Below are 14,495 nucleotides of genomic sequence, written 5' to 3' on the forward strand. Positions count from 1 at the left end.
CTCGCGGCCGCCAATCATTGTGGGCGGGCGCCTAAAATGTGCCTGGTCTGCACAGCATCAGATCGGATTCACACGGGGCGTCCGGGGAGATCAAATGACCAAGTGGAAACTGGATGAACTTTTAAACCCCTCTCCGAAGTTGTGCCAGGATTCGTCTGTGCGTTTTTTGTCAGGGTTTCAAAAAATGAGAACGTCTTTGGCCCCTGCTTTTCGCAGCCACACTTAGTGGCGCTGACAATGTTTTGCAGAGAAAAGAAGAGCGGCGCTGAGCTTCGACGCAGGATCAAAAGAGGTTGGACCTGACTTGCTGTACAGAGTGTTGGTAAATGAGTCAAATCGAGCGGTTAAGGAATTGTGACCCTGTCACGGTGTTTTGATTGATGTTGGATTGTTGGCATGCGAGGAGCGACTTGTGTTGGTTTTGATGAATGCTTTGTGTTACACGGAAAAAGTACTCCGGCCTACCCTGCAGAAGAAAGTGTCCACTCATAGCTGGCCTGTGCCTGTGCCTATGCCTGTGCCCCATCCAACAAGTACTTTCGACAGAACTACAGTACAACAGAGGGCTGTTGATAATCAAACCGGGTTAGATACGCGTGCAGTCAAATCATATTGCATGGAATTCTAGGAGTTACGATGTGGCTGAACGGCACCGCATAGAACGAGTGGGTATCGATAGTCAAAACAACCAAAAGAAAATATGTATAGCTGATTTGAAGGAAGCCGTGTATATGCCATGGCTATGCGCATGCAGATAAATGAGGGGGATATTGTAGACACAAAGAAATTCGTCGCGTCATAAGAGTTGCCCAGGCAAATGCTCCAAATAAAATAACGAGGCTGCGAAAGGATCATGGGTTCCTTGCCGCGTTGCGCTTCTTTGCTTGCTCCAGCGCCTTGCGTAACCTTTCTTGATGCTCTGATTCCGTGCCCGAAGCTCGGTCAACTGGAGCTGGCGGAGAAGCCGCCGGAGGGGCCGACGCGGGAGCCGGGGTTCGACTGGGGGCGGCCGTACCCGGGCGAAGTTCCAATGGGGGTGGGACATCAATAGACTGACTGGCCGGCACAAATCTTGGAGATAACGCAGCAGGAGGGGAAGCAGGAGGGGCATCGGCCAACTCCTGGAGAAGGCGCTGAACGCCAGCTTCAATCTCCGCCGGTGATTTTTTGATGCTTTGCAATTTCGAGTTCAGATCGGTCTCTAAGATCGCATCTTCCTTCTTCTTCTCATCCTCCAGTCGGCCGAAAATTTCCGTGTCCGAATTGGCATAGCGTGCTTCGGCGACGGAGACGTTGTAATCGGCATCGTTGAGAGCCATGTCGGCAATTCCTGAGCAGCGCAGGATGGCCTCGGAGTCGGCGCGAAGCGACACGGCGAAGGTCGCCGCGGCCTTGAGGATCTGTTCAACTTCAGAATCCGGTACGCCGGATGCGCGGAGGGTCGTGAATTCCAGCTGGGCGACTTTCGAAACAAGCTCGTCCAGTAAACTCTGATTCATACCTAAGCCGTGTAAAATTGCATCATCGAAGGAATCCATCAGTCGGTTGGCACGGTCGTCGCGGTCCTTGGCAGCCTCCAGAATGTTACGCTTCTCCATTCGATCGAAATCTCCGTCCAGTTTGCGAAGACTGGCCATGTCGCCCATGAAGACTAGCGGACGACGCTCGGCCTTCTTACGGCGGCGCTCGCAGTCTAGAGCAATCTCGAGTCGCTTCTGGAACCGAAGTTCCAATTTGCTGTGGGTCTCATTGACCATCTTCATCGTCACGGATGGGCTACATTGCTCAACGGGCGAGCTCTTGCCCTTCTGATCCCGTTCCAATTGCTGGAGCGCGGAGTCATAGGACTTCCGAAGAGTAGAAATCTCTTCCTTGAGTCGTTCATCTAGTGGGTTGAAGACTTGGGAAACGAAGTCCTCCACTTCTTGTCGCTCTTCATCCAGCTGAACGCGAGCTTCTGTTTGTCTGAAGTCCTCTTCTAATGTATTGATATCCGCATAGCCGATCTCCTTTTCATTGAAAAGCTTGTCAATCTGCTCTTCAGACTCTTCTTGGCGGACTGTGCGTTCCTGATCGAGACTCTGTTTTCGGGTCTTCGCAGTGTTTTCCCACTCATCGATGGTCTGTTGGATATACGAGAAATCATCGGGTAATTTGACGAGGCCATCTCGGATAGTGACATGCCATGAACTTTCAGACTGCTTGTCAAGTGGCGTCCAAACCATGGCACGTAGTTCTTCGACAACATTTGGCTTCCCTTGTCCCTGGCGGAGACCTTCCGGCAACAGGGCAGCCGGCATAGACTTTCGATTAGCTGCTGTTTCCAAGTAGGCAGAGCTCTTGTGACGAATCATCCCAAGGAAAGTTTCATCTTGCTCGTTCTGAGCAGGAGAAGTTAAGGTGGCCGACCGAGAGCGACTTGTGGGTGTTGGAGCATTTGCCATAATTCGACCGTTCACAGCGGATGCTCGTAGATCAGAGTAGGCCTGATAGGCGGGACGGCCGAATGAAAGCTTATCCGAGCCGCGCTGAGGACCCTCAGTATACCGAAAAGGGGTGTAAATAGGCCGCGGAGGGTTTATCGTCAGAGGTGCTAAGTCATGTGTTTGCGCGTTCTCCTCAGACAGCTGCGCCAGAGAACTCTTGGAAAGGCGAGTCGCAGGGTTCTCTTCAGGGCCTAGACTGGAAAGCTTTGGTGTCCATTGGGAACCTCGGCGTGCTCGCTTGGCGGAGATAGGGCGCCCTCCGGCGCTATACTCACTTCCCATGTCATCTATATCGTTACCTTCGTCTGTGACGGTGCTTGGCGTGATAGGGGGAGCCATGTCCTCTGTCTCCACCGGAATGAGGCCTGACTCATAGGTCGAAGTACGGTCCTCTGAGAGTGATGACAATCGCCGTGATGGCGCGGAGACACGGGGGGGATGGCTCGAACTGTTGTGGCTCTGGTTCAATATTGTAGAGGATCTCGCGGAGCTTGGTTTCCTTCGCCATGAACGCCGTGAATATCTTATGGCGCTCATCATCCGAGTCAGCAACTGCCTCTTTGCGTAGAGTAGCGACATAACGCGTGAGAGAGGACTTGAACCACGGATCAAGGTCCTCATACGGATCTACAGCCCTGGCTGCTGGAAGGGCCCCTTGAGGTTCCGCCGGGGTCATTGCATGTGGACTTGCTGTTTGGTCTTGGACCGGAGGCTGGGTATTCCGAAGAGGTGGCGGGGCTTCGACGGGTGTGTTCAAATTACTCTGAAAGGCCTCCTGAAGAGCCTCCTGGGAGGTATCCATTGCGGGACCCGAATGAGATGGCGCATCGGCCTGGCTAGATGAGCTTGCCCGAGGAGTAGGCGCTAAAGGCTTCACCCATGCATCGATGACATTGTCGATACTGTCGGCATGGCTTCTCATGGATGCGCCTGAGCTGGTACTGCCCATTCGGGCTGGAGGATGTGGGGGACTCTGAGCACCCAGCATAGTCATAGGACTAATCGGCGAAACCGAGTCATGTCGGCGCGCGTGATCAAATTGATATTCCGCAGGTGGGGCAGCCTGATGCTGGTACCGATGCTGGTACTGATAATTGGTATCTACATGTGGGAGCGAGCCAGTGGCATGACTCTCCCGATCGGCCGCAGGTGCAGGAGTAGGGCCGGGAGTAGGTATACCGGACGAATAGCCCGGAGGAGTTTGAATCACCTCTTGTGGGATCGGTTCCGGTTGTCTGGGTGGGAACCATGCCGAATCGTCAAAATCGCCGGGGGTTGGACCAAGGTGTTCCCAATCAGATGGGGTGCCTGGCCCCAAAGCCGATGAGCCTGTTTGAGGAGCTATACTTATCATCCTTTGGGGCCGAAATTCGTAAGAACTTTGCATGGCAGCAGGATCCACACCCTGGGCAAGCAATGGGGGCTGCCCTGTTGGGTTATGTGGATGAACTGGTGCATACTGATACCCCTGAGGAATTTTTGGGGGCGGGGCCGGAACAACAGGGGCAGAGGCTCCATGTGAAGGTGTATATGGTGGCGGGATGGTGCTAATTGTCGATGGGGGCTGGGCATCTCCAAAAGATTCGTAACCATGTGCTGTAGGCGTGGAGTGGGTGTTGATGACCGGAGCTGGAGCTGGTACTGGAGCTGGAGCTGAAGCGGGCGCAGGCGCGGGTGGTGGTGACAGAGTGAATGGTTGGGCATAAGTATAGGCATAGGGTTGTTCGTTTGTACTCGATGGTCGAGGCTATTCAGAGAGAGGGTCAGCCCAGCTCTTATCATCACAAGAGGTTGGCGCATTTCCCTACCGGAAGTGGAGGCGGGGCATGGATTGGGTGGATGTGCGGATGTTGGTTATTATATCGCACCCCCCACGTCCTTGGGTCGTTGCCTGATCCAGAATGAGGAGTTATTGGCGATACCGTGTTCGAACCTGAGATCGGGCCATAAGTAGCTGGCGTATAGACTGCGCTAGTTGGACGTGGAGGTGGTGGAGGTAAAGGCGCATCATTCCTGGCGGGGCGTGGGGAGAGTCGCCATTCTGGCTGTGAAGAGTCGGACTGGGGTGGTTGGCCGTACATCATCGATCGTCGCCCTGGGCCACCAAACTCCAGAGGCGAGCTCGAAAAATATGAGGGAGAGAGAGAGAGGGGGGGAGAGAAGAAACAAAAACAAAAAAAAAGGAGAGGTCGAGCGGAGCGGAGGCCAAGGCATTCAGCACTTTCTCCATTCGATTTCGATTTGGGGGCGACTCCACCTTAAAAAGACTCCCCATGTACTCCGTAAGCCGAAACCCGAAACTACAATCTCGCGAAACTTAGGTTTCCAAGGTTTAATTATGTTTTGGGATACTGGGGAATTTTTAATAATATATTTGAAATCAAAAATCATTTGATATTTCCTGACAGGTACCCTAGGTACTACGTGACACTCCATAATCAGCCCCGATGATAGTGGCACATGATACAACATCTCGATGTACAAAACAGTCACACGGGACAGTAGAGTATTTATTGCTATTTCTAGAAACAAACTAGAGCTCCAGATGACACTAGGAATGTAGAGTGGATATCCCCGAATTAAATGCCTTGCATATAGCCCCCCCCCCCCGGCGGCCCCAAAGTTGCACCATGTGAAACAAACTAACCACCACACTTACTCGCACTTACTCGCACTTACTCGCACTTACTTGCACTACTCGCTACTTATATTCCGTATAACCGACACTTATATTCTAATTTGGCCCCTTTGCTTCCATTAAACCCGCGATAGATGGTAGTGACTTGACTTGACTTGCCCAACTGAACAAAGGAAGTAGGCATGGCAAACGTGAAAGAAAATCAAGGTTCCTTTGTCGCGTTGTTCTTTGACACACCTCACACCCCATCCCCTTTAAACCCTTGATAATTTCCAGTTACATTCATGCTAGCGTAGTCATTTCCACTTCACCAGACTCTTCATGCAAAACGCAGCTTTCGCAATAACCGTGCTACCTACCTACCCGTCTCATAAGCTAGACTGCTCCCATGGAAGGAAGAAGGGCGATCATGGACCAGAAACAACCAAAAAACGGCCAGGAAGTCAAAGACGATCAAGATTGGAGAATCAGGTCGAGTGGTCAAGGTTTCAAGCGATTCGATGAATCATTCCTGCCAACCGCTCCATGGACCTCCATCAAATCCGCAGAATGGCCCCCAAGGCCAAATAATACCGGAAAGCTCATCGACCTCGGCCCCCTTGTATCGAAGACGGATGCAAAGCTGGCCTATCATATATGGAAGTTGGCAGATGACACCCTTGAAAAAGCATGGAAAAGTCGCCCAAATCACAACCCCAGCCCCGAGGCAGAGGAACCAGGACTGGCACGTAACGTCTACGAGCATTTAATGATTTTTGCAGTCTTGCCTTTGAATCGGAATGATGCCCAGAAGCTGTTTGACGAAGAGGGTTTGAAGAAAACATGGGATACTGCGGCCATGATTGCATCGATGAAAGACGAGATCATAGCTGACAGTTCGATCCGTGGAGTCGCCAACTGGATCACCCACGCCATCAAAACGGAGTTGAAAGCAAGAGGATTATCAAAAGTTGGAAAGTCTGAAGAGCTCGGGCAGCGGCTTATTGAAGATGAGATTCAGAAACACTGTGGTGTCATGTCTGTATCCAGTCTGTCGCACTTGGGGATCAAGCGCAGCAACAAGTACATCCTACAGCCAGCGACCAACAAAGCCATGACTCCAATCGACATGTACACTTTTGCGATTCACCTCAGTCCTTATAATCCCACTTACTGGCTTAGTCGAGCCTACTGCCATTACCAACAAGGGTTTTTTGATCTGGCACTCGGAGACGCCTATCGCGCACAGATTCTCTGCAATACTATCGAACAGGTACAGGATCGCTTCTTGAAAGATGGTTTCCACACACAGATCCACCATGCAATGGAGCAGCATATCTTGGTAGAACCCAAGGATAAAGATAAATACTGGTCAGAGTTGATTACCATGATGCGGGAACCCCAGGGCATGTACGCCTTTATCTCGACCATGCAGAAAACACTGCTCAATATCATCTGTCTCAGCCTGGAAGCACTTAACTGCTGGGATGACTTTGATTCCTACCATAGACAACTAGCTGCTAGAACCAACCGTCTCTATCTAGAAAGGTTCGTGGCCGATCTCCGGAAGCGAGTATCGAAAAAGGCAGAGAAGGCATGGAGAAAGGAGAAGCGCCGCCCGGGCCTTTTCTGGTTTGAACGACACCAGGGTGCAGTCTCAGCTGGCACCGCATATCCATACGAGAAGGATGATATTTTGGATCTGTTTTCGGCCAACAAGAATCTGGCGACAAAACTCACAGAAGAAATCTTCCAGCAGAAACAGGAAGTAGCAGAAAGCCCCACTGCCCCAAGGGACATTTGCGAGGTTAAATACAACCCAAATCAGCAAGGACTCGGCGTCTTTGCAAAGAAAGATATCAAGAAAGGAGAATTGATTCACTGGGAAGAGCCCACTATTCGAGGCCATCTTCCAGCCCGTCGTTTGAACAGAGACAGAACGACATCACGATGCGTGGACGACATACGATGTGATAATTGTAAAGTCGAGGTCGATGACAAAGTTAGAAGACCTTCCGTGGACGATAACCGCTCACAACATTCTGATGACGAGGAGGAAGAACCGTGCTGCACGTGTGCGAAACATTGGAATCGTAATCCCTCCGATAAAAGAGGAGTCATGTTCTGCCCGTCAAGTTCGAAGGAAAAAACATGTGTGAGCATTGCATATGACTTGTACCACTACGATGGCTGTGGTAGAGACTGGAAGTGGTTATATGATACCATGCGGCCGAATGTGTGGAAATGGGGACAATTGGAGCATATTTCCCACAGTAACGAGGTCCATGGGACGTTTTTGAGCTTACTTCTAAAAAGCGTGACTGAAATTACTCTCCTTCGCCGACAAGATCATGAAGAGCCAGGCCTAGCTCCGCAAGAGATCGACGAACTTCTAATTATGAGTGGGAACAGCGAGTCGTGGCGGGACAGTTGGTTCCCATTCACCATGTCTGCGAACATCATTATCCCGTTCGACATAGTTTCGTTCCTGGGAGTTAACATCTTCCGCGATCTCACTTTTGACACTTGGGCCTTGCAAACCATTTTGCGAAAACTACTTGTCAACGCCGTTCCTTGGGACATGAAACGTCGTGGAGACGTCCGTGCTGTAGATCCCAAGGAGGAAGATAGAAAACTTGAAACCCCAGCAGAACAAAAGCGGAGGCTCATGAATGGATACTCTTTCGAAGAATGGGACCCTGCATTTATGAACTTATATCTCTTCCCAGGCCTGAATATGTTTAATCATACGTGCGCGGGAATGCAGAATGCAGAATGGGCCTACGACACGCAAATCTTGAACCGGGTGATCGTTTGGGCGCATAAGGACATCCGGGCAGGGGAGGAAATTCGCATCCGCTATCAATGTGAACATTTTGATTCTAAGAACGATGCCCGGCAGATTCTCGGTGGGCCTTGTTTGTGCCCCAACAATGCGGGGCATAATCATGAAGATGAAATGGATTTGGATGAAGAAAATTCAGATGAGGGGTTATCGTCCTCGTCTAACTCTGGTGACGATGATGGTGGTGGTGGTGGCGGAAATTCAAATACCAAACGCTATGAGGCTGCAAAGGAAAGTTCAGGTGTCAGATTGACAGGATTTCAAGGTAAGCCATCAACCATAAAGGGAGAGATCAAGTGAAAAGCAAAGTCTGACGTTATAAAAGCGTGGAAAAGATGGAGAGGGGGCGGAAAGAAAGCAAAGGATGGAGAGGAGGAGGAAGAGGAGGAGGAAGAGGAGGAGGAAGAGGAGGAAGATGAAGACGAAGAGGACGAGGATGAATTTCCGGAACGCAAGAAAAGGAAATACGAGGAGTATGCCAAAGTCGATAAGGATAGAGTCGCGATACGACGTTTACTGACGCTCGAAGAAGAAGTCGAAGAAAATGTACGGAGAAATTTTGTAGCGAGCGGAGCTGGATCCGTCAGCGTAAATACACAGGCCAGGAGGAAAAAGAATTATATTCCTATGGTCCCGAGGAAACCAGGCGAGGAAAGCAGGAAGTGGGTAGCGAAGGAACGATCGGCTCTCAGGAAAGACCGAAACACGCAAAGAATCAGGGAACTGGCGGAAGAAATGGAAGACCACGATATGATGGAGCATGTCGATGTGCCGCAAATAGCGAGAGCCCCTGGTGAACCCATGGAGATTGTGCCGGTTCTAGCGCTGGAGTACGTGGGTGACGTGACCCATTGGAATCGGTTTAAGAGAAAGACTAGAAGATGAATGTGGTGGATGAAGCTATGGACGTTTTCAACTTGTATGACAGCACTAGCCCGGTGTCAGGTAAAGTTGATGGAAATAGCCCAAAAGCTTATTGGTTTGGCTTCGAATGATCAAGTACGTCCCTCACGCGGTACAATATTTCGAGCCGAGTGACTCAACAGAAAACCACTACATGGCTTCAAGTCTAAAATTTGATTCTCAAACAGCAGAGTCTCTTATCCCTTGTTCAGATCTACCCTCCGAGAAGCGGAAGTGGGCTTTACGAATTTTCGAGAAAAACAATGTTCAGCATCGCCAAGGACGATTTGGAGCGTCAGATCAAAGAGCTGGATGGTAATACATTAAACCTCGAGCGAATTCGACGATACAGCAAGTCAAATATCAAAATGACATTGCCATCAGCTTCTCGAGCGGTCTCAAGAATAACCTCATTTCTCGATGTGGTCGCCGAGCATGCATATCGTCTTTATTCTGCTATTTCTATTAGATATACAGAACAATGTCACGCAGACCATGAAGATCAATTCTTTATTCAACACAGAGCAGATTCAATAAAAAAGCCGAGATCAGTCAGAAAGATACCGTTGGCATTTACAGTAGGTTTTGGGCCAGCTAAACCGAGACTATGCTACAAGGCGGAGATCAAATTATTGGAAGAGGAGCAATCGTATTGCTTGGATGGGTAAGCGTAATAGTTTTCTTGTGGGCTTGAACTGGGACTAAATCATCGGTAGGAGTGAGCAAAATAGCACTTCGGCAAATCAATCACACATACCTGCCATTTCTACCCTGCCTGGTGTCAAAAGAAGCAAAACTCCCAAAGTATCCTTTCAGCCTCCAGATGCACCTCAAGATTCACCGCCACAGCTCAGCTTTATAGAGGACTTGTGCCAACACTCGTCAGGCTTGAGTTTTGAAGAACTCTTTCTGTCCAAAAGAGGTCTTCTCTGTCATTCTTCTCCACAGGCAATATCATCAATGAACACCTTGGGTACTGCCCAATTAATACCACTCGAGGACGCTTTGCAGGCGGGAAATCTATCATTGAACCAGCGGATGACTTTAAGTCTAAGTGTGGCTTCATCTGTGATGCAGCTCAATTCCACGCTCTGGATTTACTTGCCATTGAACGTGAAAATGGTTTATCTGATTCCAGACGGACCCATAACACCCGCTACGCCACTGCAGCCTTTGATAAAACACAACTCCATATTTGCTACAATTAACAAACCGCATTGCAGTGTTCGGCGCACAATGCTAGAATTGGGCATATTCTTACTCGAGCTGTGGCATCAACAGACCTTTGCCTTCTTTCTTGCCAATTCTCAGATAACGGCTTCCAATACCATTGGATGTCGATATGACGCCGCGTGTCAATGGGTGGACGAGAGTATTCATAACATCATGCCATTTTATCATGATGTGGTTAAAAGGTGCGTGGAATGTAACTTTGCGATGAGTCCTAGTGGCCCTGCGGAATTTGACTGGAATGATCCAATTTTTCGAAAGTCGGTGTACGAGCATTTGTTGCAGCCTTTATGGGAGGAATGTAGATTGATTTGAGAAATTCATTCACGCAGTTTTATTCCCAAGAATGGTTGCTGTCACGGAATTATCTAGGGAGTAGAGCTTAACAAATTTATTAGGCAAATCTGCCTGCTAAGTAAAAATTATAAAAATAACATCCATCCCACTACGCGATAATGGTGACTTTCCGGTTTATGATCGCATTGCCTGCCAAAATAGGTTAGCCGGTTATTTTAGAATGCCTTCCAATCATGAAGCAGTGTGAAGTTGCGAAGACCAACAGGAAAGCTTGGTTGGTCGCCTGAACCCGTTATTTGATAGCTCTTAGGGCCCACTTGCATTAATCTGACCAAACACAAGCACCTCGAAGTAAGCCCAAGGAATAACTCTGCCTAGGTGCTTTCTTCCAGCTGGGGCTATTACCTGATTTCTCTTCCCATCGCGAGACCTATATTAATCGATCTGCTCCCATTTCTCACTCTTACATAGTAGTCAATTGTTCAAATTCGATCCAAAATGTTTCCAACAATATTCATAGCAATTTTCGGTCTAATAATCGGCGTGTATTTCCTCAAAGGGCGTAATCCACGTTCCTCTTTGCCTCTACCACCGGGCCCGAAGCCATTGCCCATCATTGGCAATATCCATCAAGCTCCCACATCCCACGCCTGGATAACATATCAAAAATGGAGCAAACAGCATGGACCCATCGTTCATGTCAATATGCTTGGACAGCCGGTCGTTATTTTGAACACCTCCCAAGTAGCCCATGATCTCCTCGCGAAGCGTGGGGCCACATTTTCGGACCGGCCTCATCTTTTTGTAAGAAGCCCTGTTATAATCTCTGATAATATGATGAGCTAACACGAATAAAGTTGGCAAATGACTTAGCTCTGAAAGGGCTCAATATCCTTATGATGAATTATACAGACCAATTTCGAAGACACCAAACGCTCGAGGTCTCGGTGTTGAATGCGACGCCGGCAGCCGCCTATCTCCCTTTACAAACCCTTGAATCGCAGCAGTTGATGCAAGATCTTCTGATAAATGCCGGTGATGCTGGTACTGATGTGAGATGTCACTTTCAACGAGCAGTCGCAAGTATCATGCATATGCTGCTATATGGCTTCCGTGTCAAAGACTGCAACGACCCGGTTCTTCAGGTCGCTGTTAAACTCAACGAGGAGTTTTCAGAATTTATTCAAGTCGGCGCAAGTATTGTTGATCAGTTCCCCGTCCTCAATAATTTGCCCGGCTTCTTAGCCCCATGGAAAGCAAAGGCGGAAAATCACTACACGACCAAGGTTAATCTGCAAGGCGAGAACTTCCGGCAGGCCCTGTCCTCGAGCGGATGGAATATCGCAAAGTACCTGAAAAAGAGCATCGAGAAAGACAGTCTCAAGATGCCTTTGAACGAGCTTGAATTTGAACTTGGCACTATCATCGACGCCGCACTGGACGGAACTACGGATAGCCTTATGTGGTTTCTGGTAGCTTGCATCACACAAGATCAGGGGTTTATCTCCAATGCACGGAAAGAACTGGATACGTTTGTCGGACGTGCCAGACTTCCAGTCCCAGATGACAAGCCCAACCTTCCTTACGTCACCGCCATCGTCGAAGAAATATTTCGCTGGCGGCCCGCTGGGCCCGAGGGGGTTCCTCACAAGAACAAGGAAGAGACTACCTACAAAGGATATAAAATTCCCAAGGGCTCCGTCATTGTGCCCAATGTTTGGACCATTTCTCGAGAAGAGACCTTATTCGGACCAGATCCTGAGGATTTTGTACCAGATCGCTGGCTCGACGACGGGGATAAACAGACACTCAAGGCTCTACCCCCGGCTGCCTTTGGCTATGGTAGACGAATTTGCCCTGGACGGTATTTTGCCCGCAACATTATTTGGATCGTTGTCGCTCAGTTGCTTTGGTCATTCGAAATCAAGGCCGGAATATCCGAAGAGACCGGTGAGCCTACTGTCGTTGACCCGATTGCATGTACCTACGGCCTAGTTATGCGATCGCTGCCTTTTAAAGCTTCGTTCTATCCCCGTGGACCTTGGGTGCGAGAAGTGATCTCCAGAGACGGTGACACATATAGTCAGGATCATGCGATTATTCTCAATCAGATCGGAGCGGAGATTTCTAAGCTATAATGCGTCCTTTTTGGCCCTTCTCTTTGTCTATCGTGTGTTCTAGCCACATCCAGATGATAGCGATGAGGAGCGTCATGATATGAATACGAGAAACTCAAATATGATTCAATTGCGACTTTAGGCTAATAAAGCGGATCTACGACCTCCTACGTATGCCATTGATGGCTTAATAATAAGGTCGTCCTATAGCGGGGTAGAAGCAATCCACCGGAGATAACTCGTAGACTCCGATATTAAAGCCTTTACAGTTGTCAGCAAGACGAATGAGCAACGTACATGGAGCCCCACTGTCAGTGGAACATGGAATATCATACATCGAATCGGAAACTTTTGTTGCTCAATATTCATAATTGATGTACAATGATTCTTGATTCCGTGCTTGGTCCCCGTTGTTTACATCATAACCCCGAGCTAGGTGTAACTACTATAAATGCTCCTGCAGCCCACACCGTCTTTCGAGTTTTCAACAATTGAGAGACTTCGACTCATTCTAACCTAGTGAAACTCAGAGCCATACAAACCAGCTCATCAATTCAAAAGCCGCCGAAATGTTCCCCGCTTCAACGCCGCCCAAATCTCATCTTGGCCGCTACCGCCTTCTTGCGCCATCGGCTGGCGTGAAGGTTAGCCCATTATGCTTGGGTGCGATGAACTTTGGAGAAGGCTGGAAGGAGAGGCTAGGTGAATGTGATAAGGAAAACTCCTTCAAGATCCTCGATACATTCTACGAGAACGGAGGCAACTTCATTGACACGTAAGATTCTTCTGCCCTCGGTTTGCTAGGACAAACCAATGCTAAAGGACATTTCTTTTCTGTCTATAGAGCCAACAACTACCAAAACGGAGACTCTGAACAATGGCTCGGCGAATGGATGAAATCCCGAGACGTGCGCGACGAGATTGTTCTGGCAACTAAGTATACCTCGCCCTTCCAAAATTACACCAATAAGGGAATCCAAGCCAACTACGTCGGCAATAACTCGAAGAGTCTGAAAACTTCCTTGGAGAGGAGCTTGAAATTCTTACAGACAGATTATATCGACCTGGTAAGATCAACCGAACCAAACAACTAGAACACTAGCAGAGCGTGAGAACTAAAGAAAATGCCCGTCTAGCTATATGTTCACTGGTGGGACTTCAGCACCTCCATTGAGGAGGTCATGATCTCACTTAACCAGCTCGTTACATCCGGCAAGGTCTTGTACCTGGGAATTAGCGACACACCAGCGTGGATTGTCAGCCGTGCGAACCAATGTAAGTACAAATACCTCTCGCCGAAGTAAAAAGGCCATGATGAAAAGAGACTAAACAATGCAAAATAGACGCCCGCGATCACGGCCTACGCCCCTTCAGCGTCTACCAAGGCCAATGGAACGCAGCCCGACGCGACTTCGAGCGCGAAATCATCCCCATGGTCGCAGCCGAAGGAATGGGTCTCGCACCCTGGGCCGCCCTCGGCGGCGGCGCATTCAAAACAACCGCCCAACGTGAAGAGCTTGCAAAGAACGGTAATCCTGGACGACAGGTCGAGCCGCGAGAGATCGACGTGGCAGTTTCAAAGGTCTTGGAGAAGGTGGCAGCGCGACACAATACCGTTATCACGAGCATTGCGCTTGCGTACGTCATGCACAAAGCACCTTATGTGTATCCGATTGTTGGCGGGCGTAAGGTCGAGCATTTGCAAGGGAATATCGATGCGTTGAAGGTTCAGCTTACCGAGGCGGATATTGAGGAGATTGAGGGTGCTTATGAGTTTGATATTGGGTTCCCCATGAATTTCCTCTTCCGCGGTCAGTCTCAGGAGGCGCATCCCGGTAATTCGGCCTTCATGAATTCTGCGGCTAGGATTGATTATCCTGATTTGGTGAGGGCTCCTAAGGTTAAGACTTTGGAGGAGGTTTGAGGTTGAGAGGAATAGATATAGTACTAGTAGGTACTGGGATCAACTACTACCGTGACGGTCGTTACCTCCAAATTTT

At 49.2% G+C, this 14,495-nt stretch overlaps 6 protein-coding genes across 6 annotated transcripts; 4 read left to right on the forward strand and 2 right to left on the reverse strand.

Annotated features, from left to right (window-relative positions):
• Positions 1-851: 851 nt before the first annotated feature.
• On the reverse strand, positions 852-2,825 carry N7481_009119 (uncharacterized protein; the record flags this gene model as incomplete). Its single annotated transcript, XM_057268338.1, has 1 exon — positions 852-2,825. The coding sequence occupies one exon, from the start codon at positions 2,823-2,825 to the stop codon at positions 852-854; it is 1,974 nt and encodes a 657-aa protein (XP_057119015.1).
• A 31-nt stretch (positions 2,826-2,856) lies between these two features.
• Positions 2,857-4,570, reverse strand: N7481_009120 (uncharacterized protein; the record flags this gene model as incomplete). The annotated part of the gene is made up of 2 exons (XM_057268339.1): positions 2,857-4,233; positions 4,295-4,570. 2 exons carry the CDS (start codon positions 4,568-4,570, stop codon positions 2,857-2,859), a joined length of 1,653 nt encoding a protein of 550 aa, XP_057119016.1.
• Positions 4,571-5,533: 963 nt separating this feature from the next.
• On the forward strand, positions 5,534-8,833 carry N7481_009121 (uncharacterized protein; the record flags this gene model as incomplete). Its single annotated transcript, XM_057268340.1, has 2 exons — positions 5,534-8,213; positions 8,274-8,833. 2 exons carry the CDS (start codon positions 5,534-5,536, stop codon positions 8,831-8,833), a joined length of 3,240 nt encoding a protein of 1,079 aa, XP_057119017.1.
• A 206-nt stretch (positions 8,834-9,039) lies between these two features.
• On the forward strand, positions 9,040-10,396 carry N7481_009122 (uncharacterized protein; the record flags this gene model as incomplete). Its single annotated transcript, XM_057268341.1, has 2 exons — positions 9,040-9,515; positions 9,568-10,396. Coding segments are annotated over 2 exons (1,305 nt in total), but the record flags the coding sequence as incomplete, so codon positions are not given.
• Positions 10,397-10,876: 480 nt separating this feature from the next.
• On the forward strand, positions 10,877-12,516 carry N7481_009123 (cytochrome P450; the record flags this gene model as incomplete). The annotated part of the gene is made up of 2 exons (XM_057268342.1): positions 10,877-11,182; positions 11,236-12,516. The coding sequence occupies 2 exons, from the start codon at positions 10,877-10,879 to the stop codon at positions 12,514-12,516; spliced, it is 1,587 nt and encodes a 528-aa protein (XP_057119019.1).
• A 548-nt stretch (positions 12,517-13,064) lies between these two features.
• Positions 13,065-14,419, forward strand: N7481_009124 (uncharacterized protein; the record flags this gene model as incomplete). Its single annotated transcript, XM_057268343.1, has 4 exons — positions 13,065-13,270; positions 13,340-13,562; positions 13,632-13,770; positions 13,839-14,419. The coding sequence occupies 4 exons, from the start codon at positions 13,065-13,067 to the stop codon at positions 14,417-14,419; spliced, it is 1,149 nt and encodes a 382-aa protein (XP_057119020.1).
• Between the last annotated feature and the right edge of the window lie 76 nt (positions 14,420-14,495).

Source organism: Penicillium waksmanii, assembly GCF_028829765.1.
Source record: "Penicillium waksmanii strain IBT 27052 chromosome Unknown utg000008l:1.0-5622682.0:1.0-5626561.0, whole genome shotgun sequence".
NCBI lineage: Eukaryota > Fungi > Ascomycota > Eurotiomycetes > Eurotiales > Aspergillaceae > Penicillium > Penicillium waksmanii.